Here is a 27258-nt window from a genome sequence, read left to right as displayed (position 1 = left end):
AAGGCCCAAGGACATAGGAATGGGACAATCAGCATCAACTGCTTCAGACAACCAACCCAGACTTGGTGGGTTAAAGAGCAATGAATCAGAGAAGGGTTTCCAGAAGAAGCAGTGTCTAAGCTGAAAGGAAGAATTCATGAGGCAGAGGGAAGAATAGGGTATTGCCAGTAGAGAGAACAGCGCGTTCAGAGGCCTGGAAGTGGAGGCAAGCAGGAGAACCTGACCCATTAGGAACTTGTGTGCATGCACATGCGTGTGCGTGTGCGTGTGTGTGTGTGTGTGTAGAGGTTGGGGGAGGGTGGGTGGCAAGAGGCTGCAATGGTAAGATGGGAGCGGTCACAAAAGGCCTTGAAAACCAAGCTAAGGAGTTCACACTTTACACTGAGGGCAAGGGGTAAGCACCATTGAAAAATATAAAGCAAGAGAATGATATGACCAGATTTACATTTTTAAGTCCTGGATGCTTTGAAGAGAGCACATTGGACTAGGGCAAGACTGGAGGCAACTGATGAAGAGGATGCTGCAGTAACCCAAATAATTGGTGGCAGTGGCTTCAACTAGGGTTAAACCAGGACAATGAGAATGAAGAGAGATTCACAGACTACAGTGATGTACAGAAGATAAAATGTGGCAGTTGAATTGATGTAGAAGGTGGGGATGATGCCCAGTGTATGGCTTGGGGGGCTGACTCAATGGAGGGTAATTTACTGAGACAGGAAAGGAACATGCTTTGGCATGGGAAAAATGGCAAATTCAGTTCTGCACATGCCAATTTTGTGGTGCTTATGGACATCCAAGAAGGAGTACTGGGTAGGCAGAGTGATATGCAGAAATGAAGCCAGGAGGGCCGAGCCCGTGGCGCACTTGGTAGAGTGCGGCGCTGGGAGCGCTGCGACGCTCCCGGCTCCCGCCGCAGGTTCGGATCCTATATAGAACTGGCCGGTGCACTCACTGGCTGAGTGCTGGTCACGACAAGGACAAAAAAAAAAAAAAAAAAAAGAAAAGAAATGAAGCCAGGGAGGAATGTGCAGTAGAAAAAGTTATCCTTATCATCAGGGTAGGGGATTTCAGACACGGTTTAGTTGTGAAGAGAAAAATTAGAAGAAGAAAATGTTGAGGATACAGGCCAGGGAAGGATGGCAAAAGCCACTTTCCTGAGGTAGATAGAGGGAGATGAAGTGGGTAGAAGGTAGGTGTGCATGCCTGATAGTGGAGTAGGAAAGAAAGTACAGGGGCCTTTGCAGAAGTAGATAGAGGGATCCCATCCACTGCTGTGATCAGTTCTCTGCTGAAAACAGATCTCATGGTTTAGAGACTTCTCTGTTGTCAGACCACAGTCTTGTGGAGAGACTGCAGGTATTTTTATCAAAGTTTTAAAGTTTTTGCTCATTTCAAAAAACAACAAAGACCCAGACATCTAAGATAAAATGTCTATTCCCTTAAACTAGAATAAGGAATAGCCATAGAAAGACTATGTAGATTAGCTTATCACAAAAGGATAGTTCCCTCTGGGGCCCTGGTTGTCAGAACCTTTGGGAAATAAGCCACTATGGATACCCAAGTTTTCTGGATCTCTGAAGGTTTGTGTCCTTTAATCCCCAGTGACTTTAGAATTATAGATAAGGTGAAAGTCAACAAGCCCTCAGGCACAGCCTGAGAAGTTTAGTATACAGATTCTGTGATATTTAGTTTGATTGTTCTTTTTAGTTACTGACTGTCTTTTAAGATCTATTTAGGCAGACATGCATGGCACTTCACTATTTGGCCCCAATCCATCTTCCTAAATTTATCTCCCACTTCTGCCCCTTGCAAACATTGTTTCCAAATTAGACATTTTATTGCTTTCATACCCTGAACCATTGCTCACTCGTTTCAGGAAACTTGATTTGCTCTGTGTTGACAATGAATCAAGCACAGAGAAAGTAAAATTTCTGTCAGTACAACTCTAGAAATGTGCACACATAAGAAATATGAATGGCCAAACCATATTGCTCTTATCTATCAAATTTGAAATAAGAAAACTGAACATCTGGCATGCTGTGAAGATGAAGTGAGTCGACCTGTCAAAAATGCACCTTCATTGCATGTGGAATTGAAACAAAGTAGTTCGTGAAGTTTTGAGGAGAGGCAACCCCTGCCTTTAGAGGGTCCACCATGCCTTCTCTTACAGCCACACCTCCTAAAGCAAACCAAACGACTGTCCCAGAATCTGTCACTGGACCACTTTGATGAGCATGGAGACCCCTTCCAAAGGCAGAGGGCGCTGAGTGCTGTCAGCATCCTCACCATCACTATGCAGGGTAAGTTCTTCCTCCCAGTCCAAGGGAGAATCTAACTTCAATAATGTCCTTCCATTCTCCCCAGTCCCCCAGAAGCCTTCTGCTAAGGAGGCTTTTTTGGAACCGTGGAGCATGTAGGAAAAGTGGCTTGAAAGAAGTGAGCCTTCCCTGTGGGCCACTAAGTTGGCACTTGGGTATTGGTGGGAATTGGCTAGACTTGGGATGGGACTTTAGACCAATAGCACAAACAGGGTCTCACAATGAGTCCAGACAATCACAGGAGGGCTGAGTGACAATGATAGTCAGCCAAAGAAGAGAAGACTTGGAAGTTTCCAAGAGGTAGCAGAGTCAGAAACCTGGCCTGGGCAATCGAAGACCTGTAGAGACAGTCTAGAACCATCTGATGGACCAGATTAACACAGGTGACCGGGTCCCAACTAAGGGGTTGGTATTTATGGGTAGGATCAAGTCCCTACAAGGGTGGGGTCGGAGGGGTCTCTCAGCACTTTTGAGCCTATTGAATCACCTCATCTGGCCTGCATGAGTCCCTGAAATGGTTCCAGAAAAATTAAGCATTCACCTGCTTTATGGCCTGAACTAACCAGCTGATAGAGTGCCTTTCATTGTGTCAGTGCTTACAGATGCCCCTGTCTGACCATCTCTTCTGTCCCTCATCTTTGGTAGCCTCTGTTACACTGTTACCATGGTATGTCTTGAGATGGCATAGCTTGGGCCTGTATCTCTCTCTCTCTCTCTCTCATGGGTTCACAGCAAGTCAGTGTTGACTTCCACATGTGGATCTCTAACAGTGCAGCTCAGCTCCTGAGTATTCCATAAAAGTGTAAAGACTTGATGTACTTGTTTGTACCACATGCTAGTTGTATGTCGAAACTGTCTCTTCTGCACTGTGATTGGCAGAAAAACCTTTCCAGCTATATAAGTCAGTGTCCTTTTGGACTGATCCTGTATCACAAGAGACCCTGGGGAAGAGGGAGGGAGGAATGTGCTCAGGCAAAGAGCAGCCAGACTGGTCCAGAGCTAAATCCTCAACTGCTCTTTCATTCTCCTTCTCCAGAACAAGAAAAATTACAGGAGCCTTGTCTCCCATGCGGGGAAAACCTGGCATCCAAATACCTTGTGTGGGACTGTTGCCCCCAGTGGCTGTGCATTAAGAAGACCCTGAGAACCGTGATGACTGACCCCTTCACTGAGCTGGCCACCACCATCTGCATCATAATCAACACTGTCTTCTTGGCCATGGAGCATCACAATATGGAGGAGGGTTTTAAGACTATGTTGAATACAGGGAATTTGGTAACTTTAGGTTTTTTAAAAATATAAAACATATTTCAGACTTTGAATTATAACTTTTTCAAAGTTTAAACATTGTGTGAGTAGCCTAACCTAACTTAGGTCCTTGGACTCCTTGAGTGGGGTAGAGGGAAAAGATGACTGTTATGATTTTATTATTACCCAGTTCATGTCACCAGTTTTCCAGGGGCCCTGTGTTGGCCCTCTAAAATGTTAAGGTGTCTCTTTAGTCATCCAATGGTAAGCCAGAAAGAAGCAGACTTCTTAAAAGGTTAACTATTTGGGATAATCAAGAAAATGATAGCCATTCCCAGAGACCCATGGCAATGACTACCATGGTCCCCAATGATACTGATGACATTATTTGTCATAAAATGTGACTGTCATTGCTAAGTGTGATTCTCCCTGGAAAGGTGAGCCAGGGCCTGGCAGCTGTGGGAAGTTCACTTTCCTGGGAGGGGGGTGTGTGAAGGGTTCAGGGTGGGGAGGGGGTGGGCTTCTGGACTTGAGCCTCTTTCAATATGTTTCTCATTGGGTGGACTTAGTTTCAGTTAAATTGGAAAAACTGAGATGGGGAGCAGAGTGTTCAAGGACTCTTCACTTTAATTCATGATTCCTGTTGAAGGCATTTTTATCAAGGGAAAATTAGTCCCCCAATATCAGAAAGAACTGGATGTTCTTCCTTAATTAACTAATGGGTTAATGGGCTAAAAATCTTACCATAATATCTAGCCTTTTTTCTTAATTTTCTATTTTATTTTTCAATTTAAAAAGCAATACATGCTTTTTTAATTTTAAAAATAAGGAAAAATGTAAGGGAAAGAAGAAAAAACTCACTTCCCATGGTCCAACCAGCAAATATGATCATTTTTAGCACTGCAGAATATTTCAAGGCAATATGTATATATATGTGTATGCATATATTTTTGTTCATTTCTTTGTCGTTTTTCTTTTTGTATATCTTTCTTGTTTGTGCTTTATTTTTGCATGTGTTCTTTTTTTAAAATTTTTTTTACATTGATGAGAACCCACTGCACCTATTGAATCATGAGTTGGTTCACAAAGCTGCTTTTATGCATCATGTTTAGGACGGTGTGGAACTAGAGACAGGTACCTGTTACCCTCAGTTCCACATCCCTCCCATGAGGAGCAAGATACAGTGGGACTCTAGTGTAAGGCTATGGTGGTTCTCCTCACAGGCAGTCTGCATTTAGGTTCCTTTCCCCATACTACCTTTGGGAATAAATGCCTTGTGGGTGTGAATAGGTTAGACTAGATTCTATGCTATGTGATAAACCTAATACATAGTCAGTACCTCCTAACAGGTCAGGATCTTCTGGGTTCTGGGCCAATGTATTCAACTATCCCGTGCTAAGATATCCCAGAAGTGGGCTGACAGGATTGTTTCGGTTGGAGGCAGAATGTACATCTGCAGGGGTATGGTTCATGCCTCAACTATCAGCAACCCCCATCTTTTAGCACCTCCTGGTGGAATGGAGTTATTGATAAGTTCCAGAGAATTCCCAAAGAACGCAGAGTTATCTCCCTGGACAGGGCTTCCCAACTGCAAAAGTGGTCTGTCCATCAACTCATCTGCTGGTCCAAATGTAGGAAAAGAGAAAAGTACCCATCTCAGATTTCCCAGAGACTAGGAACCCTGAGTGTTGAGTTAAAACTGCATCCTACAGTTGGAGCTGGCTGATTAAGTGACATTCTTCACTCTCTCCAGAAGCAGAAGGAGCCACAGGGACATTGTTATTTTCCAAGTTGCATACTAGGCAACAGCTGCACTCCAGGTCCTACAACTTGATAGGAAACATGTAGAACTGTCCAATTAGCTTGTGCTTACATTCCACGTGCCCCCCTCCCTAGACGTGCAATACAAATGTGGAAGCCCCTCATCTGTTGCCCCCCCGGGGGTGGTAATGGTGGAATACATCCAAACCTCCCACCTCTGATGGATTGACCAGAATTAAGCTGGTCTGTGTGGTTCTGTGGTACTGGACCAGGAAATGGACTGTCCAGGCTCAGGGATTGCTTGAATCAGGGGGATACACTGTTGAATTGGCAAAACCGGTAGACCCAGGGTGTCTAGGAATGCTGTAGAGCCAAAGCCTAAAGGAGACAAGAGAAGGAAGAGTGAGTCAAAAGGCGTGGGGATCAGTCCACAATTATTGAGGACAGGCACCACTGTCTGCTTTTAGGTACTGGTTGTGGCATTTGAGCAGGGACAGACAGCAACATTTAAAGGGGAAATACGGTGATAAGCTTGGATTCCCTTTGCCACCTTTGATTTCTTTTTATTTGTCTATCTTGGGTTTAACTTTGACTATCCTTTTATTTTTAACTTGCGCCATTTCCTTTTAGGCATGTTTTTCATAAATCGTAAACTATTGAATTATTTATAAAAACAGATAATGTGTTACTTTTAATAGGGGGATTTTATTATGTATAGTTTTCTCTCCCAGAACAGCAGAGGAGAGTTTTATAACTGACAACATTTTTTAAGGTTTTAAACCTTTTAATATTACTTTATTATTTTCACACTCTTGGTTTTTTATTTATATTTATTTGTGTATGTGAAAGACACACACACACACACACACACACACAGAGGGTGAATGTGCTATTTGCTGTGAAGAAATGATTTGCTTTATTTTCCCCAAAGGCATGGAAGAGGATATAGTTTTTAATTTGGCTAGTACTTACTCGACATTTTACAAATTTCTTAGATCTGTGTTTATCTAATTATCAAAGACAAAGAGAAAACTATTTTTGTCCATGGAAAACACACAATTTAACACTTTTTGTAACTCTTGTCTCTCCTTTTTATTCTTTGATATTTTGTTCTGGAATAATGAGCCCTGCATTCTGAGTGCTTTTTTGGATTATATTCGGATTCACTAATCCTTCTTTCAACTATAACCAATCTAGGGTTTATCCCATATATTGAGTTGCTCAAAGACATTTTTCTGACCCTGACAGTGTTTTCTAATTCTCTGTTTGCCCCACCTCCCCCCTTTTTTTCTGTCAAGGTGTTGAGATTGAGTGGTTAGGTAAACTCCTCCTGGATTATGAACTGTGGGAGATATTTGTCCTTAGTTTTCAGAGCAGTTGTGCATCCTCTCTCCTTCCCCATTTTGGAGTTTTTATTGGTATTTTAAAGAGAATTCAGAGGAAAAATTGTCTATACTTCCTGTCACCCTGCCATATACCAAGAAAGCTAGTTCTGCTTTATTTTCAACAGAATGGGAAATAATATTCATTTTCCGTCCTGAGGCCTGTGAGCTTGGTATCATTGAGCTGGGCACCATGGAGAGGAATGGAGAGAGGGGCAAAGGCGTGGCGAGGTTCAAGCTACAGCAGTAAATGTTTCTATTGCACGGACTTTAGGGTATATTGTGTCAACTGTGAGAATATGAGAATACTCTCTTAGTAATTCTCTTAGACCATTCTTAAAAGGGTGTGTCCAAGGAGAGATAGCTTCCTTGTCTCATTCTACTTTGTCCTGCTGCAGGTTTTCACTGGCATTTTTATAGCAGAAATGTGCTTAAAAATCATTGCTCTCGATCCCTACCACTACTTTCGCCGAGGCTGGAACATTTTCGACAGCATCGTTGCTCTTCTGAGTTTTGCAGATGTGATGAGCAGTAAATTTGTAAAACAAAGTTTGCCATTCTTGCGTTCCTTCAGAGTGGTAAGGCACTTTCATATTTTACTGAATAACTTAGCTGCCCAAATTGAAAAGAGTCTTGAGTGAGTTCAGTGGCTGTCTTGGACTAAACTTTAATTTATTTGACTTTAAACCCAGAACCAAATTTGCACCTCTCCTCCTTGTGCCTTGCTTGGTCTTCAATAGCCTTGGGAGTCCCAGGGCGTCTTCTGTCAGCTACACCTCTATCCCACCTCTCCCAATCACCAAGATGACCAAAATTGTGTCTCCAAGTGTCAGGACTATTCTCCTAGCTTTATGTATCACCCCTCCAATGCTCTCTTCTTCCATGGAGCTCTGAGGCAGGCACCCTCACATCTGGGCTCACCAAGTGAGGTGAGGATAAGACTACAGAGCCCAGGAAAGGGATGAGTGCTTCCAGCAGGTGCTGTCTCACAAGGTCCCTTCTCACTGCTGCAGGAGTCAGATTCCTGTTCTGTAGTCTTTGCCCTCTATCCACCAGTTTGGAGGCATTCTGGTAACCTTTGCAGAGTACCTAATATGAACTGACAAGAGGGAAGGCACAAAGATGAGGAAATCACTGTCTTCAAGGAGTTTGCAGTCCAAGGATGGTACAAGACTGGGCCAGAAGGACCATGATACACAAAAGAGTGTGACAGAGCCCAGGGGAGGTATAGATAGAAAATTACAGAGAAATCACATCTGAGAGAGAAACTGGGAAACTTCCAAGGTTTATAGATGAACAGATGAAGTTTTTCCTTCACTGGCTTTTCTTCCATTTTTGTTTGTTGTCTGTTTTTACAGCTGAGGATTTTCAAGTTAGCCAAATCCTGGCCAACTTTAAACACACTAATTAAGATAATCGGCCATTCTGTTGGAGCCCTTGGAAACCTGACTGTGGTCCTGGCCATTGTGATCTTTATTTTCTCAGTAGTTGGTATGCAGCTTTTTGGCTCTAAATTCAGTTCCCAAAAGAGTGAAAAATCTTGTGAGCCTACAGTCTCATGTTTACGGCGCTGGCACATGGAGGATTTCTACCACTCCTTCCTGGTGGTATTCCGCATCCTCTGTGGGGAGTGGATCGAAAACATGTGGGAATGTATGCAAGAAGCTGACCCATCATTGTGTGTTATTGTCTTTGTGTTGATCGTGGTGATAGGAAAACTTGTGGTGAGTTTCTTTTCAAAAAAAAAAATACATGCCTCTCAAATGCATTATTAGCTTCTTTTACAACACTGCACTAGTGAAAATTGTTATTCTACTTATTTATTTATTACAAATATTCATGAGATACAAAGCTGATTGTCCCCCCTCCTGCCCATGATATGAGGGCCAGATTCATACTGGGGGCATATCCATTACCAGAATTACTTTTGTACCCTTTGTCCTCTCCCAATTATCCCCCAACCTCCCTCCCCCTCCCCCTCTCCCCTCCACTCCAATTTGTAGCCCTAGGAATGTTCCCTCCCTCTGTTGGATCACGGCACTGCTGTGGTCTTTCTTTCCTGCCTTCCTTTCTCTCTTAGCTCCCACATATGAGTGAGCACATGCGGTATTTATCCCTCTGTACTTTGCTTGTTTCACTCAATGTAAGTTTCTCCAGGTTCATCCATGTTGTTGCAAATGGGAGTATTTCATTCTTTTTTATGGCAGAGTAGCATTCCAAATATAATGCCAAATAAGCATGAAAAATCTCCATTTGAATTTGGTTTGAGGGAAGTGTAATAAACATGACACAAAACCTCCTTGACGCACAGTGCTCATGTTGACTGATGCCCTAATATATATTTTATTCCAGATGATTATTCTAAGACATTAGTAATAAGAAGAATATTAGGATATTATTCCAATATTCTCTTTGCCAGTGATTGGCTGTGATAGGGGTTTGTGACTTAATTTGGCCAATAAGATGTAAAAAGACGTCCATTGGGGGAACTTGGGAAAGATTTCTTGTTCTTAAAAACATGTATATAAGAAAGTGGTCCTTTTACTTCCTCTGGGCCTTTTTATGACTGTGACCTCCAGAAGAGCTGCAAATATTATGCAATAATGAGAAGAATCAGCCTAAAACAAAGCTCATGATCCAACTGATCCCCAAGGAAGGATCACCCTTAGTTTTGCCACATGGTTACCCCCATTCTGCTTTACCCTGGCCAGGGTCTACAAATACATACTGCATATATGTAGATAAACAGGATTTGGCTGTTTGCACACTCTAATTTCTATTTTTCTTTTGTCTTATCTTATTGTTTCTATTCCTTCCTCAATCTTCTCTTTTTTTATTTATTTTATAGATCAACTAACTTGGCAAACCATAGGACTTAGAACTCTCATTTGACTGTTTTGAGTCTTGGGGAAAGGTTGTTCTGGAAACCCACTGCATCATTTTCTTTGTTAAATTGTCAATTCTCCTTGTTACCTCCCTATACCCAGGTGCTCAATCTCTTCATTGCATTATTGCTAAATTCCTTCAGCAACGAGGAGAGAGATGGAAACTTAGAAGGACAGGCCAAGAAAACCAAAGTCCAGTTAGCCCTGGATCGGTTCTACTGGGGTTTTTGTTTTGTGATGCGCTCTCTTGAGCATATCTGTCGCAAGCGGTGCAGGAGGCAAGACTTATCAAAGCAAAAAGAGGTGACAGGAGGCCCTGCTCCAGAGAGTAAAGATATCATTCCCCTGGTTGCAGAGATGAAAAGGGGCCCAGAGACCCAGGAAGAGTTTGGTGTACTAAGCTCTGCACCGAAGGCCTTGGGCATCAGGCATGATCGGACTTGGTTGGCCCCACTTGCAGAGGAAGAAGATGATGTTGAATTTCCTGGTGAAGATAATGCACAGCCCACCACACAGCCTGAGGCTGAAAGACAGGTATGAAGGTTCACACGTAGATTTAGAGGTAATACAAAGCTGGAGTCACCACAGGGCACTGGTTGCCTGCCCTGTTCTGAGCACTATGCAGGGATAATAAGGGTACAAAATATGGTGGCTGCCCTTTGTTGCTCATGTGCACATCCCAGGGCAAGTTCTAATCACAGTCCTGCATATGTGGCACAGGTGGAAGGTGTCAAGAGTTCAGAGGGGAGCAAGATCAGAATGGGCTGAGGCAACAGGGGAAGAATATGCCTTTGGTTGAAGCCTAAAAGAAGTGTAAAATTTGGGTTGGCTGGTAAGTAAGAAAAGGGGGTGCAGACAGTGAAGTGAATAGCATGGTAAAAAGAGACTATGGTGGCAACACACGCAGTCTCTGCAGGGACCACTGTCTGTAAGGATCAGTCTCGTGGGTGAGCAGTGATAGGAGCTGAGGGAGTGCAAGGGCGATGGATGCTGTCCTAGTCCATTCAGGCTACATAACAAAATGTCATAGACTGGCTGGCTTCTAAAAAACAGAAATTCATTTCTCATGGTTCTGGAAGCTGGGAAGTCCAATATCAAGGTGCCAGAAGAATTGGGTCTGGTGAGGGCCCATTTCCTTATTTATAGGCGGCACCTTCTTGCTGTGTCCTCACAGGGTGGAAGGGGCAAACAGGCTCCCTTTGGCCTCTTTTATAAGGACAATAATCCCTTTCATGAGGTCACATCCCTCCAAAAAGTCTCCACTTAATACCTCAATTACCTTGGGGGTTAGAATTTCAACATATGAATTTTGGAGGGACACTAACATTCAGATGATAACAGATGCACTAAATAAACAACTACGAACTTTGTTCTGGATGCAACAGGGGCTGTTTTTATATTCCTGAGTTTTCCTTGGTGATTGTAACATATTGCATTCTCACCAGCAACATATGGGGGTTCCATTTACTCCTTGCCAATGTTTGGTGTTGTCAGCCTTTCTAATTTTGTTTATACTAATGGATTTGTAGTGATACCTCACTGTGGTTTTAATTTTTATTTCATTAATAAATAATTATATTGCACATCCTTTTCATGTATGTCTTGGTCATTAATATACTTCAGTGGTGAAATGTCTATTGTCCATTTTTATTGAGAGAATTTTCTTCTTATTGAGTTGTAAGAGATTGTTATGTATTCTGAATACAGGTTGTTTGTCTTACATGTATATTGTACATATTTTCTACTAGTCTGTGGCTTGCCTTTTATTTATTTATTTGTTTGTTTGTTTATTTATTTATTTATTTTGTGACCGGGAAGGGGATCACAACCCTTGGCTTGGTGTGATCCACACCACGCTCAGCCAGCAAGTGCACTGGCCATCCCTATATAGGATCCGAACCCGCTGCCTCGGCGCTACCAGCGCCACACTCTCCCGAGTGAGCCACACGGCCGGCCTGCCTTTTATTTTTTTTAATGGTATCCTTCAGTGAGCAGAAAATTTTAACTTTGATAATATGTAATTTATCATAATTCCCACTATGGTTCATGTGTTTTGTTTCCATTCTAAGAAATCTTTGTATAACCCAAAGTTGCAAAGATTTTCTAATATGTTTTCTTTTAGAGTTTCATAGGTTTAACATTCAGGTTCAAGTCCATGATCCATTTCCATTCAATTTTTTTTCCCCTTTGGTGAGTTGTTTGTTTATTTAGTCACTGTTTTACAATGTATTTTATGAGTTTTATGGAGTTCATGCATTAAAATGAAAAAGTATAAATAAGTAAATCTTAGTTTAAAGAAAATGTACCTATAGAAGATCAAGTTGGCATGTAGATATAGCAGGTTGTAAGACCTTAGAGTCATCCAAGTTGAGTGCAAATTTTTCTCTTGTCCTTCTGATATAATGGCAAAAAGGCAGTTTTGTTTGTCCTATGACTGATATGGAATTCGAGAAGAGAGTATGACAAATTCTCATGGGACATCAAAGCTGACACCAAAGTGTGACAGATCATCTTCATTAGTCACATAGGGGATGTACTGATAGTTTTTTTTTTTTTTTACACCACCAATCTGGAAATAAACAGTTTTCTGCAGTAAGAACGGTTACCTAGTGCTAACGCACAACTCCCTTAATAAGGTTTTTCTGGAGCTTCTAAAACGGTGTAGTAGTAGATAGCTTTTGGAAGGTTGTACTTGATTAATTGATAAAACCTGGATGGTCTGAAGGTTTGAGTCAACCACAGGTCCTTAAATAACTCTCCGTATGTTTTGCTCAGTTTACCTGTAAACACAGATGTGTAGCACACTATCTGTGTGTCACACCCTAAGTTCCTTAGAATGCAGACCGCTCAAATAGTGAGGTATTCTTTCAGCTTTCCATGTTATGGCAGGCAACACTGTGGCCCACATCCTCCAGTACATAACCCACATGCCTTTTTTTCTTAGTTTCTTTTTTAAAATTGTATTCATTAATATTATTATATTTTTACAATCTAAGATGTTGTGGAGCAGTTGGGGGAGGGAGAGAGGGGAAGATGGAGGGAAACAGGGAAAGAGGAAGAGGAATGCGGGGTGTGGTCGAGGCCCATGGTACTCCCCTCATTCTGGCAGGGGACACCAGGGGGCTTCCAGTGGCAGCTCAGTCGTTGTTGGGCTTGATGCAGATGTCTGGGAGGCGTGGCTGAAGCCATCAGCACCACACCACCCCTGTTCAGGAGCCCAGGGTGCTTCTTGCAGCAGCTCAGTGGTTGTAGCTGGGCTGGTTGCGGTTGTTGGGGAGAGGGTGTGGCTGAGGCCCACAGCTCCCCCCCCACCCCGCCCCCAGCTTGGGAGCCCAGGGGCTTTTGGTCTTTCTGGGTTTTGTAGGTGTTCTTTGGTGGTGTTAGACCTTTACTGGTTAATATCAAACTTTGTCTCAGATCTGTGGGTATTTTGTTTTTTCTTTCAGTTCTGTGTTGGATTGTTTGCTATTCCCACCACTTAAACTCTGCACTGGAACTAATTTGTTGTCTTTTCTTACTTCTAAAGTGGGGGAACTTCCTGGGAGGACCAGTAGTTGAACCCTGTGGTTTAGCTAAATTGCTGCTTTGCTGCTGAGGTTCTCTAGGGAAGGCTTTTTGTGCAGCTCAGGATTTAATTTTCAACCCTGTAAGCACTTCTGGGTCTTGTGAGGCCTGGTACACCTGGGTTGTGTGGAAACTCTGGTTTGGGCCTGAGTCTTTTCAGCAAACTGCACCCCCTGCAGTTCTGTATTCCTGACCAGTCTCCACTGTGTGGTCCTGTACTGACTGGAGGGTAGATTAGCTGTCCATGCTGTGCCCCAATGTTCTCCAGTCTCCTATCTCCTCCAACCTCCACACTCCAAACACTTCCTATGGGATGGACCATGCACCAGTCCCTTGCAATGACTCACCAGTCTCTGAGTGGCTCCTTAGTTCAGTTGTCTGTGGCTCCTTGCTCCTCCATGGGTCCACAAGAAACCTCTTCGCCCCTGCCACCTCTAAGCAACTTCATCCAAAGGCACAGCTGTGGCTTTTGCCAGCTCTTGCTCCGTGTGCTCACCAGCTCCATCCTTGAAGTGGCTGGGGCTTGAAATGGTGGGAGCAATCCTTTCTTTCTCTCATCATGGCTTCTCCTGCCTTCATGAACTCCATATATCTCTCCTCCTCTTCCCCTCAGCTCTAGTAGCCCCAGCTTGGCTGTCATTGCTTTTAAATAGTTTTAGATTGGTTGATTTGTGGGAGAGAGTGACGCTGGGGACTGTCTATTCTACCATCTTGACCAGAAGCCCTTTCTTTTAATTTTTGTATATGGTGTGAGTTGAGGCATTTTTTCCTGTGTGTGTGTGTGTGTGTGTGTGTGTGTGTGTGTGTGTGTGTGTGTGTGTGTGTGTGTGTGTATTTAGTGATTCTGCACTATATATATTGAAAGTCTTTTTGAATCAGCTTGCTATCTTTGTCAAAAATCAATTGGCCGTATATCCATAGGTCTATTTCTGGACTATTAATTCTTTTTCATTAGTCTACATATCTATCTTTATACCCATACCACACTGTCTTGATCTCTGTAGATTTATAGTAAGTTTTGAAAGCAAGTAGTGTAACTTTTTTTTCATCAAATTTGTTTTGGCTATCATAGGTTCTTTGCATTTTCTTATGCACTTTAGGATCAGCTTATCAAATTTTCACAAAAAGACTGCTGGGATTTTATTTGGGATTGCATTAAGTATATAGATTATTTTGCAGATAATTATTTAGATCTACTTTAACTTCTTTTAGCAGTGTTTTGCAGTTTTCAGAGTACACATCCTGACATATTTGGTTAAATATATTCCTAAGTAGTTAATGTTTTTCATACTATTGTAAATGTATTTTTTAAAAATTTTATTTTCCACATGTTCATTATTAGTATATAGAAATGTAATTGATGTTTGTATATTGACCTTGTATCCTGCAACCTTGGCAAACTGACATTAATTCTAAATGCTTTTTTTTTGTAGATTCCTTAGAATTTACATGTCTACAATTATTTCACCTGTAAATAAAGACAATTTTACTTCTTTTTTTCAATCCGTATATATACATATTTTGCTTTATTACACTGGCTAGGACCTACAGTACAATGTTGAACAGAAGTGGAGAGCGAGATTATCTTGCCTTGCTCCTGATCTTTGGTAGAGAGCATAATCTTTCACTAATAAGATTTTAGTGTAGGGAGTTCCTTTTATTCCTAGTTTGTTGAGAGTTGCTTTTTTTAAATCATGAAAATATATTGAAATTTCTGAAGCGAATTTTCTGTATCTATTGAGATAATCATAGGGTTTTTTCTTATTTATTTTGAATGTTAAAACACCTTATGCATTACTTGGATTATCCTTACTTGGTTATGGTATATTATCCTTTTATATACAAGTGGATTCAATTTGCTACTATTATGTTAAAAATTTTGCATGCATAATTTTTTCCCTTGTAATGTGTTTGGTTTTGGTAACACGTTAATATAGGCCTCATTAAATGAGTTGAGAAGTCTTCCTCCTTTTCTGTTTCTGAGACAGTGTGTATAATTGGTATTGTTTCTTCTCTTAATGTTTGATAGAATTCATCAGTGAAGCCACCTCGACCTGGAATGGTCCTTTTTGGAATTTTTTTTACTGCAAATCTAATTTCTTTAATGGATACAGGACTATTAAAACTTTCTATTTCTTCTTGTTCTATTTTGGTTAATCTGTATGTTTTAAAATTAGATCATGGAATTTATTGTCTTAAAGCCATTCAGAAGATTTTCTTATTATTCTTTTAGTGTCTGTAGGATTCTTACAGTGCCTGTAATGATGTTTCCCTATGCATTTCATTATCTTGACAGTGTCTTTTACAGAGCAGAAATTTTGAATTTTAATGAAGTTCTGTGTATCAATTCTTTCTTTTGTGGATTGTGTCTTTGATGTTGTATCTAAAATGTCATTGCCAAAACCAAGATCATCCAGATTTTCTACATTATCTTCTAGGAGTTTTGTAGTTTTGTGTTTTACATTTAGATTTGTGTTAAGTTTTGAGTTAATTTTTATGAAAGGTGTAAAGTCTGTGTCTACATTCCTTTTTTTTTTTTTTTTTGCATGTGGATGTCCAGTTGCTCCAGCACCATTTTGAAAAGACTATATTTTCTCCAATGTATTCCCTTTGTTCCTTTTTTAAAGATCAGTTAACTATATTGATGTGGGTCTATTTCTAGGCTCTCTGTCCTGTTCCACTGATCTGTCTGTCTATTCTTTCACCAACACCACACTTTCTTGATTACTGTAGCTTTATAGTAAGTCTTGAAGTTGGCTAGTGTCTGTCCTCCAACTTTGTTCTTCTTCAATATTGTGCTGGTAATTCTGGATCTTTTGCCCCTCCATGTAAACTCTAGATTTAGTCTGTTGATATCCACAAACCAACTTGCTAGGATTTTGACTGAGATTACATTCAATATATAGATCAAGTTGGGAAGAATAGACATGTTGGCAATATTGAGTCTTTGTATCTATGAACATGGGGTAGCTCCCCATTTATTCAGTGCTTTATTTCATCACAGTTTTGTTGTTTTCCTCTTATAGATCTTGTATATATTTTATTATATTTATATCTAGGTATTTTACTTTGTGGGGTGCTAATGTAAGTGGTATTGTTTTTAATGTCAAATTTCACTTGTTCATTGCTGGTATATAGGAAAGCAATTGACTTTTGTACATTAGCCTTGTATCCTACAATCTTGCTATAATCACGTCCAGGAGTTCCAGAAGTTTTTTGGTCAATATTTCAGATTTTTTTATGTAGACAATCATATCATCTGTGAACAAAGACGACAGTTTTATTTCTTCCTACCCAATCAGCATACCTTTTTTTTTTTTTGGTTTGGTTCAGGTTTTTTTTTTTTTAAATAGCAGTTTTAATTTTACAGAGAAATTGAGCAGAAAGTACAAACAGTCTTACATCCTCTCCACCCCCCGCCCACATGTGCAGTTTCTCCTATTATTGACATGTTACATTAGTGTGGCACATTTGTTATAATTATTAATCAACATTGATATACTATTATTAACTTAATTTTATATTAGGGTTTGCTCTTTGTATTGTACAGTTCTATGAGTTTTGCCTAATGCATAATGTCATATATTAGCCATTACAGAATCATATAGCATAGTTTTGCTTCCCTAAAAATCCTCTGTACTCCACCTATTCATCCCTCCGTCTCTGCCTCCCTCCCACATCCTCTGAAATCCTGGAAACCACTGATTTTTTTCCATTACCTCAAACATTTATCATTTCTTTGTGTTGGAAATATTCAAAATCCTCTCTTCTAACCAATTGAAACTATACGATAAATTGTTGTTAATTACAGTCGCCCTAAAGTGCTACATAACACTAGATATTATTCCTCCTGCCAGCTGTACTTTTGCATCTGTTAACCGGCTTCTCACTATGCTCCCTGCCCCTTACCCTTTCCAGCCTCTGGTAACCACCATTCTACTCTCTACTTCTATGTGATCAACTTTCTTAGATTCTACACATGAGTGAGAACATGTGGTATTTCTCTTTCTGTTCTTGGCTTAGGTCTCTTAACATGATGTCCTCCAAGCTTATCCATGTTGCCACAAATGATAGGTTTTTATTCTCTTTTTATGGCTGAATAATATTACATTGTGTATATATACCACATTTGCTTTATCCATTCATCTGTTGATGGGCACTTGAATTGATTCCATGTCTTGGCTATTGCGAATAGTGCTGCAATAAACATGGAGTACAAATATCTCTCCAATATACTGATTTCCTTCCCTTTGCATATATATATATATATATCCAGCAGTGGTATTGATGGATCATATGGTGGTTCTATCTGTAGTTTTTTGAGGAACATCCAGATTGTTTTCCATAATGGTTGTAGTAATTTATATTTCCACCAACAGTGTATGAGAGTTCTCCTTTCTTCACATCTTCACCAGCATTTGTTATTTGCTGTCTTTTTGATAATAGCCATTCTAACTGGAGTGAGATGTATCTCATTGTGGTTTTGATTTGCATTTCCCTGGTGATTAGTAATGTTGAGCATTTTTCTTATATACCTGTTGGCCATTTGTATGTCTTCTTTTGAGAAATGTCTATTCAGCTCATTTGCCCATTTTTTAATTGCACTGCTTTCTTACTATTGAGGTGTTTGAGTTCCTTGTATACTCTGGATATTAATCCTTTGTTGGGTGCATAGGTTGCAAATATTTTCCCCCATTCTGCAGGTTGCCTCTTCACTTTGTTTATTATTTCCTTTGCTGTGTGGAAACTTTTTAGTTTGATGTAATACCATATGCCTATTTTGCTTTTGTTGCCTGTGCTTTTGAGGTCCTCTTCATAAACTCTTTGCCTAGCCTACTGTCCTGAAGCATTTCTCCTATATTTTCTTCCAGTAGTTTCATGGTTTGGAGTCTTACATTTAAGTCTTTAATCAATTTTATTTTATTTTTGTATATAGTGAGAGACGGGGATTTAATTGCATTCTTCTGCATATGGCTATCTAGTTTTCCCAGAACCATTTATTAAATAGACTGTCTTTTCGCCAATAAATACTCTTGGCATGTTTATTAAATATCAGTTCACTGTAAATATGTGGATGCATTTGAGTTCTTTATTCTGTTCCTTTGGGCTGTGTGTCTGTTTTTATGCCAGTACAATGCTGTTTTGGTTACTATAGCTTTGTATATTTTGAAGTCAGGTAGTTTGGTGCCTCTGGCTTTGTTCTTTTTGGTCAGGACTGCTTTGGCTATTCAGAGTCTTTTGTGGTTCCGTATGAATTTTAGGAATGTTCTTTCTATTTCTGTGAAGAATGTCATTGGTATTTTGACAGGGATTGCATTGAATCTGTAGATTGCTTTTGGTAGTATGGACATTTTCACAACATTAATTCTTCCAATCCACGAACATGGAATGTCTTTCCATTTCTTTGTGTCCTCTTCAGTTTCTTTCATCAGTGTTTTATAGTTTTCCCTGTAGAGATCTTTCACCTCCTTGGTTAAATTAATGCCTGGGTATTTTATTTATTTATTTTTCTAGCTTTTGGAAGTGTGATTGCTTTCATGATTTATTTTTTTTTCTTGCTTGTCATTGGTGTACAAAAATGGTACTGATTTTTGTATGTTGATTTTGTATTCTGCAACTTTACTGAATTTGTTTATCAGTACTAAGAGTTTCTTGATGGAACTTTTGGGGTTTTATATGTGTAAGATCATTACATATGCAAACATGGACAATTTGACTTCCTCTTTTTCATTTTGGATAGGCTTATTTCTTTTTCTTGCCTAATCACTCTGGCCAGGACTTCCAGTGCTATGTTCAATAAGAGTGGAGAGAGTAGGCATCCTTATAGCAATTCAGTCCTGGGCTTTCTTTTAATGGGAGATTTTTTTTTTTTATCACTGATTTAATCTTCTTACTCTTAATTGGTCTATTCATGTTTTCTGTTTCTTCTTGGTGTAATCTTAGTAGATAGTACGTGTCCAGGAATTTATCCATTTCCTCTAGGTTTTCCAATTTGTTGGCATATAGCTGTTTATAATAATCTCTATGATCCTTTGCATTTCTTTAGTATCGATTATGATGTCCGTTTTTCCATTTCTTATTTTATTTGAGTCTTTTCTCTTTTTTTCTTAATTAGCCTAGCTAACAGCTTGTCAATTTTACTTGTTTTTTCAAAAAAACAACTTTTGGGAGAGTGTGGTGCTGATAACACCAGGGTCAAGGGTTCACATCCTCATACTGGCTAGCTTCCAAAAAAACAAAAAGAAACCCAATTTTTTATTTTGTCTATATTTTGTAAAATTTTTTGGTCTCAATTTTGTTTATTTTTCCTCTTATCTTTATTATTTCTTTCCTTCTGCTAATTATGGGTTCAGTTTGTTCTTGCTTTTCTAGTTCTTTAAGATGCATTGTTAGATTGTTTATTTGAAATATTTCTACTTTTTTGATGCAAGTGTTTATTGCTATAAACTTCCTTCTTAGTAGTGCTTTGGCTATATTCCATAGATTTTGGTATGTTCTATTTCTGTTTTCATTTTATTGTCTAAGGGATTTTTAGGAATGGCCCCTCTTTTATTGACCCTTTCAAAGATACAGCTTTGGATATCTTTGATATCTTAATTTCCTTCTTAATTTCTTCTTTGACCCATTGGTTATCCAGGAGCATGTCGAGTCTGCAGGTATTTGTACAATTTCTAGAGTTTCTCTTGCTATTAATTTCTAGCTTTATTCCATTGTGGACAGAGAAAAAACTTGATATAATTTTCATTTTTTTAAGTTTGTTGACACATTTTTTGTGGCCTAACATATGGTCAGTCCTGGAGAATGTTCTAAGTGCTGATAAGAAAAGTGTGTATTCTGAAGCTGTTGTGTGAAATGTTCTGTGAATGTCTATAAGGCCCATTCAGTCTATAGTGCAATTTCAATTCAATGTTTCTTTGTTGATTTTGTGGCTAGATGATCTGTCCAATGATGAGAGTGGGCTGTTGAAGTACCCAATCCTTACTGCATTGGGGTCTGTCTCACCCTTTATATCAAATAATATTTGCTTTATATATTTGAGTGCTCCAATATTGGGTATATATATATTTACAATTTTTATATCATCTTGCTGAATTGACCCCTTTAACTTTACATAATGACCTTCTTTGTCTCTTTTTACAGTTTTTGACATAGCATCTATTTTGTAGGATACAAGTATTGCTGCTTGCTTTTGGTTTCATTTTGCATGGAATGTGTTTTCCCATCTCTTCACTTTCAGTCTATTGTTTGTCTTTAGATTTGAAGTGAGTTTCTTGAAGGCAGCAGATAGTTGGATCCTGTTTTTTTATCCATTCAGCCAGTCTCTATCTTTTAACTGGGAAATTTAGTCCATTTACTTTCAGGATTATTATTGATAGTTGAGGACTTAAACCTGCCATTTTGTTGCTAGTTTTCTGGTTATTTTTCTGTATTTTTTTTTCCTTTTTTCTTCTCTTATTGTTTATCATTGCAGCTTGGTGTTTTTCAGTAATGATAAGCTTTGATTCCTTTTTCTTTCCATTTTATGTACATGCTTTACCAGTGAATTTTATTTTTTCATGTATTTTCTTGATGGTGGTTATCTTCCTTTCACTTCCAGATATAGCCCTATTCAAATTGTCTGTGCCTTCTTGTGTGAGTTTTTTTCAGATTGTCTCTTCAGGAAATTGGTCCATTTTATATAAATTACCAAGTTTATGGGCATAGTATTCCCATGTGTTCTATTTTCAATTTCATTGATTTCTGCTCTAATAGTTGTTTCTTTTCTTCTGCTTATTTTAGATTTAATTTGTTCTTTTTTAGTTTTTTTACAATGGAAACTTAGATTATGGATTTTAGATTTTTCTCTTTTTTTGGCATGTGCGTTCAGTGCTATGGATATCACTCTGTGCACTACTTTCACTACATCTCAAATTTAGATATGCTGTGTCTTCATTTTCGTTTACTTCAAAATACTTTCTAATTTATTTTAAGATTTCTTCTTTGATCCATGTCTTCTTTAGAAGTGTGTTGCTTAATCTCCAAGTATTTAGGGATTTTCCAGCTATCTTTTTGTTATTGATCTCTAGTTTAATTTCATTGTGAACTAAGAGCAGACAATGTATAATTTCTATTCTTTTAAGTTTGTTAAGAGTGTTTTATGGCTCAGAATGTGTTCTGTCTTGGTGAATGTTTCACGTGAGTTTGAGAAAAATGTCTGTTCTGCTATTGTTGGGTGAATGAATCTATAGATGTCAATTGTTTCTACTTTGCTGATGATGTTTTTGAGTTCAACAGTGTCCTTACTGATTTTCTTCCGCCTGCTAGACCTGTTCATTTATGATAAAGGGATGCTGAGGTCTCCAACTGTAATAGTGGATTCATCTATTTCTCCTGGCAGTTCTATCAGTTTTTGCCTCATGTATTTTGATGCTCTGTTGTTAGGCTCATACATGTTAAGGATTGTTATGTCTTCTCAGAGAACTGACCTCTCAATCATTATTTTAATCCCTCTTTAATACTGTTTCTTGGTCTAAAGTCAGCTCTGAAATTAAAATAGCTATTCCTGCTTCCTTTTGATTGTGTTAGCTTGATATATTTTTAATTTTAATCTATGTGTCTTTATGTTTTAAGTGGATTTCTTGTAGACAACATATAGTTGTGTCTTGTTTTTTGGTTCACTCTGACAATCTCTGTCTTTTAATTGGTACATTTAGACCATTGATGTTCAAAGTGGTTATTGATATAGTTGGATTCATATCTACCATAATTGTTACTGTTTTCTATTTCTTTTCCTTTTTCTTTCTTTTCCTATTTTTTGCTTTCCACTCCTTTTCTGCCTTTTGTGGTTTCAGTTAAGTTTTTCATATAATTCTATTTTCTCTTTTTTCTTAGCTTATCAGTTACACTGTTTTACAAAAAACTTTTTTTAGGGCCGACCCCGTGGCGCACTCGGGAGAGTGCAGCGCTGGGAGTGCAGCAGTGCTCCCGCTGCGGGTTTGGATCCTATATAAGGATGGCCGGTGCGCTCACTGGCTGAGTGCGGTGCGGCTGGTCACAAAAATGACAAAAAAAAAAAAAAAGAAACTTTTTTTAGTGTTTGCCCTAGAGTTTGCAATATACATTTACAACTGATTCAAGGCCACCTTCTAATAACACTGTACCATTGCACATATAGTGTAAGTACCTTGTAATAACAAAACAGCTCTAAATTCTTCTTTTCATACCTTGTATCATTGCTGTCATTTATTTTGCTTATGCATAACTATATACTACATATAAATTACATATATGTGTTTGAATATATTGTTGCTATTTTTATTTTTAACAAATTATTATCTGTTAGATCAATTAAGAATAAGAAAAATAAATGTTTTTGTTTTACCTTAACCTATTCCTTATTCCCACTCTTCCTTTGTGTAGTTTTGAGTTTCTGACCTATATCATATTTCTTTTCTCCAAACAACTTCTTTTAACATTTCCAACAAGACAAGTCTCCTGGCAGGAAATTCCCTCAACTTTTGTTTGTCTGAGAAAGTATTTCTCCTTCACTTTTGAAGAATAATTTTATAGGGTACACAGTTCTAAGTTAGTGGGTTTTTCCCTCTCAACTCTTTAAATATTTTACTCCACTCTCTTCCTGCTTGAATGGTTTGTGAGAAAAAGTCAGATATAATTCAGATCTTTACTCCTCTATAGACAAGATGTTTTCCCTCCTCTGGCTTCTTCCAGGATTTTTTTTTTTAATCTTTGATTTCTTGTAGTTTAAATATGATATTTCTAGGTGTAGTTTCTTGGACCATTATCTTGCTTGGTGTTTCTGAGATTCTTGGATGTGTGGTTTGTTTCTGATATTACTTTGGGGGCAATTTTTGTTCATTATTGCTTCAAATATTTATGTTCTTTTCTTTATTCTCCTCCTAATATTCCCATTACAAATGTGTTACATCTTTTGTAGTTATCCCACAGTTCTTGGATGTTCTGTTCTGTATTTTTCAATTTTTTTTTCTTTTTTGCTTACTTTTCAGTTTTAGAGGTTTCTACTGAGATATCATCAAGCTCAGAGATTCTTTCCTCAGATGTGTCCAGTCTACTAATCAGTTATTCAAAGGCACTCTTCATTTCTGTTACAGTAGTCCCCCTTATTCACAGGGGATATATCCAAAGACCCCCAGTGGGTGCCTGAAACCAGATAGTACTGAACCCAATTGCTGTCAATTGGAAAACATTACTGTTGATATCTTCCACCCACAAATTTAATGACTTTTCAATCTTAACTATCATATACTGTGGCTGTAACTTTTGCAGTTTGAGGTGTGGCAGAAAAACTAGCACAAGTTTATCTTTCTTTACAATTTCATGGATAGAAGATTCATTCTTACCGTAGATCTTAGCAAGCTCAGCATATGATTTTTTTCCTTCCCTTATTAAGTCAAGAGCTTTCACATTTTCACTTAAAGGAAGCACTTCATGGTTTCTCTTTGGCATATCCACATTGCCAGCATCACTACTCTTGCACTCTGGGGCTATTATTAAGTAAAATAGGGGTTCCTTGAATACAAGCACTGTGATAACATGACAGTCAATCTGATAACTGAGATGGCTACTAAGTGACTAATGGGAGGGTAATGTATACAGTGTGTATATGCTGGACAAAGGGATGATTCATGTCCCAGGCTTGTTGGACAGGGATGGCATGAGATTTGATTATACTACTAAGAAGATCGCACAACTTAAAACTTATGAATTGTTTATGTCTGGAATTTTTCACTTAATGTTTTTAGGTGGGTACCTAAAACAGCAGAAAACAGAACTGTGGGTGAGGGTGGGGGCTTTTATATAGTGTTTTGGATCTCTAGCATTTGTTTTTGGTTCTTTCTTAGAATTTCCATCTCTCTGCTTGCATTGCCCATCTGTTCTTGCATACTGCCTACTTTATCCATTAGAGTTTTTTTTTTTTATCCATTAGAGTTCTTAGCATATTAATCATAGCTGTTTTAAATTTCCAGTCTAATAATTCCAACATCCTTGTTATATCTGAGTCTGGTTCTGATGCTTGCTCTGTTCTTCAACTGTGGTTTTTGTTTTTGTTTTTTACCTTTTAATGTGCTTTCTCATTTTTTCTTGATAGCTAGACATGATGTACTGGGTGAAAGGAACTCCTGTAAACAGGCCTTTAGTAAAGTGACAGTACAGTGTGTGTTGGGGGAGGAGAGCATTCTATAATCTAATAATTAGTTCTCAGTTGTTTAGTGAGCCTATGGCTCTGGGCTATAAACTTCACAAGTGCTTTTAAGACCCCCGTAGGTGGGAAAAGATGGCTAAAGAGGCCTGGAGTTAGGTATTTCCCTTCTCCCACAAGGAAGGTTGAAGAAGTTTTAGAGTTGGGTATTTCCCCTCCTCTACCTGCAAGACTAGAGTCAGCTAGAGTTGGATATTTTCCTTCCCCCAGGTCAGTTAGGCTGTGATAAACTCCCAGCAGATTAGGCTCTGGTTGAATCATTTCTCCTGCAGGCAGAACTTAAGAAAAATGGAACATTTTGGCATATCTCAAAATGATTTTTTGTTCCCTCATCTCCCTGCAAGAAGATCAAAGGGATTTTTCTCCAGTACTCTCTCTCTGAGAATCTGGGGGAGGTCCAGGAGGTAAAACTCACAAAAATGTGGGGGCCTCCCCTACGACTTGGTACCCCTGGAGTTTTTAATCTCTTGGACACAAATTGTGCCTTCAGCAATTTGTCGGTTATTGTTCAGATTTTCCTTACCTGAAACTTGTTCCCACCAAGGTTTCTGTTCCAGTAAGATGTGATTCTCTGTATTCACCTGTCTCTCCAATTTTGGGGGCATTGATTTGCCCTGTGACCTCACCTTTTTTACAGACCTAGGAGGGGTTGTTGATTTTTCAGTTTGTTCATCTTATTGCTGTTAGGATAAAGTGAAAACTCCCAAGATTCTTACTTGCCAGGCTGGAAACCAGAAGCTTCTGTGAAAACATTTTACATTAAAAATTCAATCTCTTAACTTGTTATATGGCTGTAAAGATTTTCTACTAATTTTTGAGTCCATTTTGGTAGTTTATGTATTTCTAGGAATATGTCCACTTCATTGAAGTTATCTAATTTGTTGACATACAGGTATTCATCATTTTTTTATAATCCTTTTGATTTCTGTAAAGATGATAGTAATACTCCTTCTTTTATTCATTTTCTGCATGTGTGTGTGTTAAAATAAGGTATAATTTATTTTTTAATATGTATTAGCATTTCCACTTGCAAGACATAGCACATTTATTGTTTCAATACAAACATGCTTCCACAATGGTTTCCTTTTGAAAAACAATTTTGATTGATTTCCTTCACTCCCTAATTAATATATTACATTTAGAGTGAGTGCACTGCTCACTTTGGAAAAGACAGACTTCCACTTTTCAGGCCTTCAGCCACTAATATTGCATGCAGTCTGACTTTAAACCATATGAAATTACATATGACATTTATAATGGAATAACTATTCTGATTGCTTCTTTGTGTCTGTGGAGAAAATAACAATTATTTGACCAAATATTATCTTTTCCCTTTTTCATAAAATAAATAAAACTTATGAACCTAGAGCTTCTGTTGTTCTTTACAACAGAAAACTTTCACTGATCAACCGTAAAAGAACAAACAAATAAAATGCTGAAACGTGGGTAACAGTCCATTGGTGATTCTCTTCAGGAGACTGCTGTCTCCCAAAGAATCATAGACTTTAAGCGATGGCAGCTTCCTCAGAGATTCTTTAGCTCAACACCTTCATCTTCATGATGAGAAAATTGAGCTCAGAGAGGTGAAGTGGCTTGCAAAGTTGTCCAGCTAGTTGGTGGCAAAGATGGGTTTCGAACCTATTTTTTTCTGACTTTGAGTCCCCATTGCATCACATCCTGCACCAATTCATAGATTTTTAGAAATTCTTCCTGTATTATCAGGTGTTGGCAAACTACAGCCTGTAGACCAAATGTGTCTTGCTGCATGTTTTTGCAAATAAAGTTTTACTGGAACACAAACATGCTCATCCATTTACTTATGTTTACTCACTACAATGGCAGAGTTGAGTAGTTGCAACAGAGACAATATGACTGCAAAGCCTAAAATATTTGCTATATGGCTCTTCACAAGAAAAGTTTGCCAATCCATGTTGAATATCAAGTCCAGTTGAAATTCTCTTTTCTGTTTTTACTCTTTTGTATCAGACTCTATTGTTAAAAGTTATAAAAGTGCGATTGGGCTGGGAACAATGGGAAAGAAGAAAGAGAATGGAAAGAGATAACATTAATGTATCTAATTTAGAATAGAAAGTATTTTGGAGACTTTTTATATGCAATCTCATTTAGTTCTCAAAAAGTTGCTATGAGATTGATATTTTAATCCCCATTTTGTGAATAAGAAAACTATTGCTCACAGAAATAAGACCTAAGTTGCCTAAGTTTATAACACTAATAATTAGCAGAACTAGGATGTGATTCCAGCCTTCTCATTTTAAAAACTTCTGTTCTTTCTACTATCTTATGTGATTGTCATAGTCAAAGTTGCCTACTATTTTTTTAAAAAGTGAAATATCATCCCCTAAACTGAAATAGTTTAACTTAAAAATATTTGCTGCCACATCTTATTTATTTATTTACTTATTTTATTGAAACATACTTGATTGTACATATCTGGGTCACAATGTTGAATATCAATACCTGTGTGCAATATGTGATGATCAAATCAGGACAATTAGTCTATTCAACATTATACAATCTAATCCTTTCTTATGGCCCTATACCAATTTCTCACTAACCCCTCTCTTCCTCCCCATATCCCACCTCTGGTAACCTCAGTTCTGTTCTCTCCTTTTGAAAGTTCAAGAATTATTGTGATTGTTGTATCTTTCTTTTTTTTATTTATGTGTTTATTTTTTTAGTTCCCACTTATGAGTGAGGACACATGATATTTCTCTTTCTGTGCCTGGCTTATTTCACTTAACATAATTTTCTCTAAGTTCATCCATGTTGCTGCAAATGGCAGAATTTCATTCTTTCTTATGGCAGAGTAGTATTCAGTTGTGTATGTATACTACATTTTCCTTGTCCAGTCATTTGTTGAT

General features: G+C 38.5%; 1 protein-coding gene across 1 annotated transcript in view; it reads left to right on the top strand.

Moving 5' to 3' along the window:
- The window catches only part of SCN11A (sodium voltage-gated channel alpha subunit 11), a 110517-nt gene that overhangs the window by 29991 nt on the left and 53268 nt on the right, over positions 1-27258 (top strand). The window contains exons 11-15 of the mRNA XM_063115299.1: positions 2171-2300; positions 3355-3593; positions 7108-7287; positions 8068-8433; positions 9697-10128. Of these exons, the coding sequence (XP_062971369.1) occupies positions 2171-2300; positions 3355-3593; positions 7108-7287; positions 8068-8433; positions 9697-10128 (1347 nt within the window). The remainder of the gene's footprint in view (positions 1-2170; positions 2301-3354; positions 3594-7107; positions 7288-8067; positions 8434-9696; positions 10129-27258) is intronic.

This window comes from Cynocephalus volans, chromosome 11 (assembly GCF_027409185.1).
Source record: "Cynocephalus volans isolate mCynVol1 chromosome 11, mCynVol1.pri, whole genome shotgun sequence".
In the NCBI taxonomy this organism is placed as follows: Eukaryota; Metazoa; Chordata; class Mammalia; order Dermoptera; family Cynocephalidae; genus Cynocephalus; species Cynocephalus volans.
The sequence above is the reverse complement of the archived record's forward strand: the minus strand, read 5'-3'. Positions and strand labels throughout refer to the sequence as shown.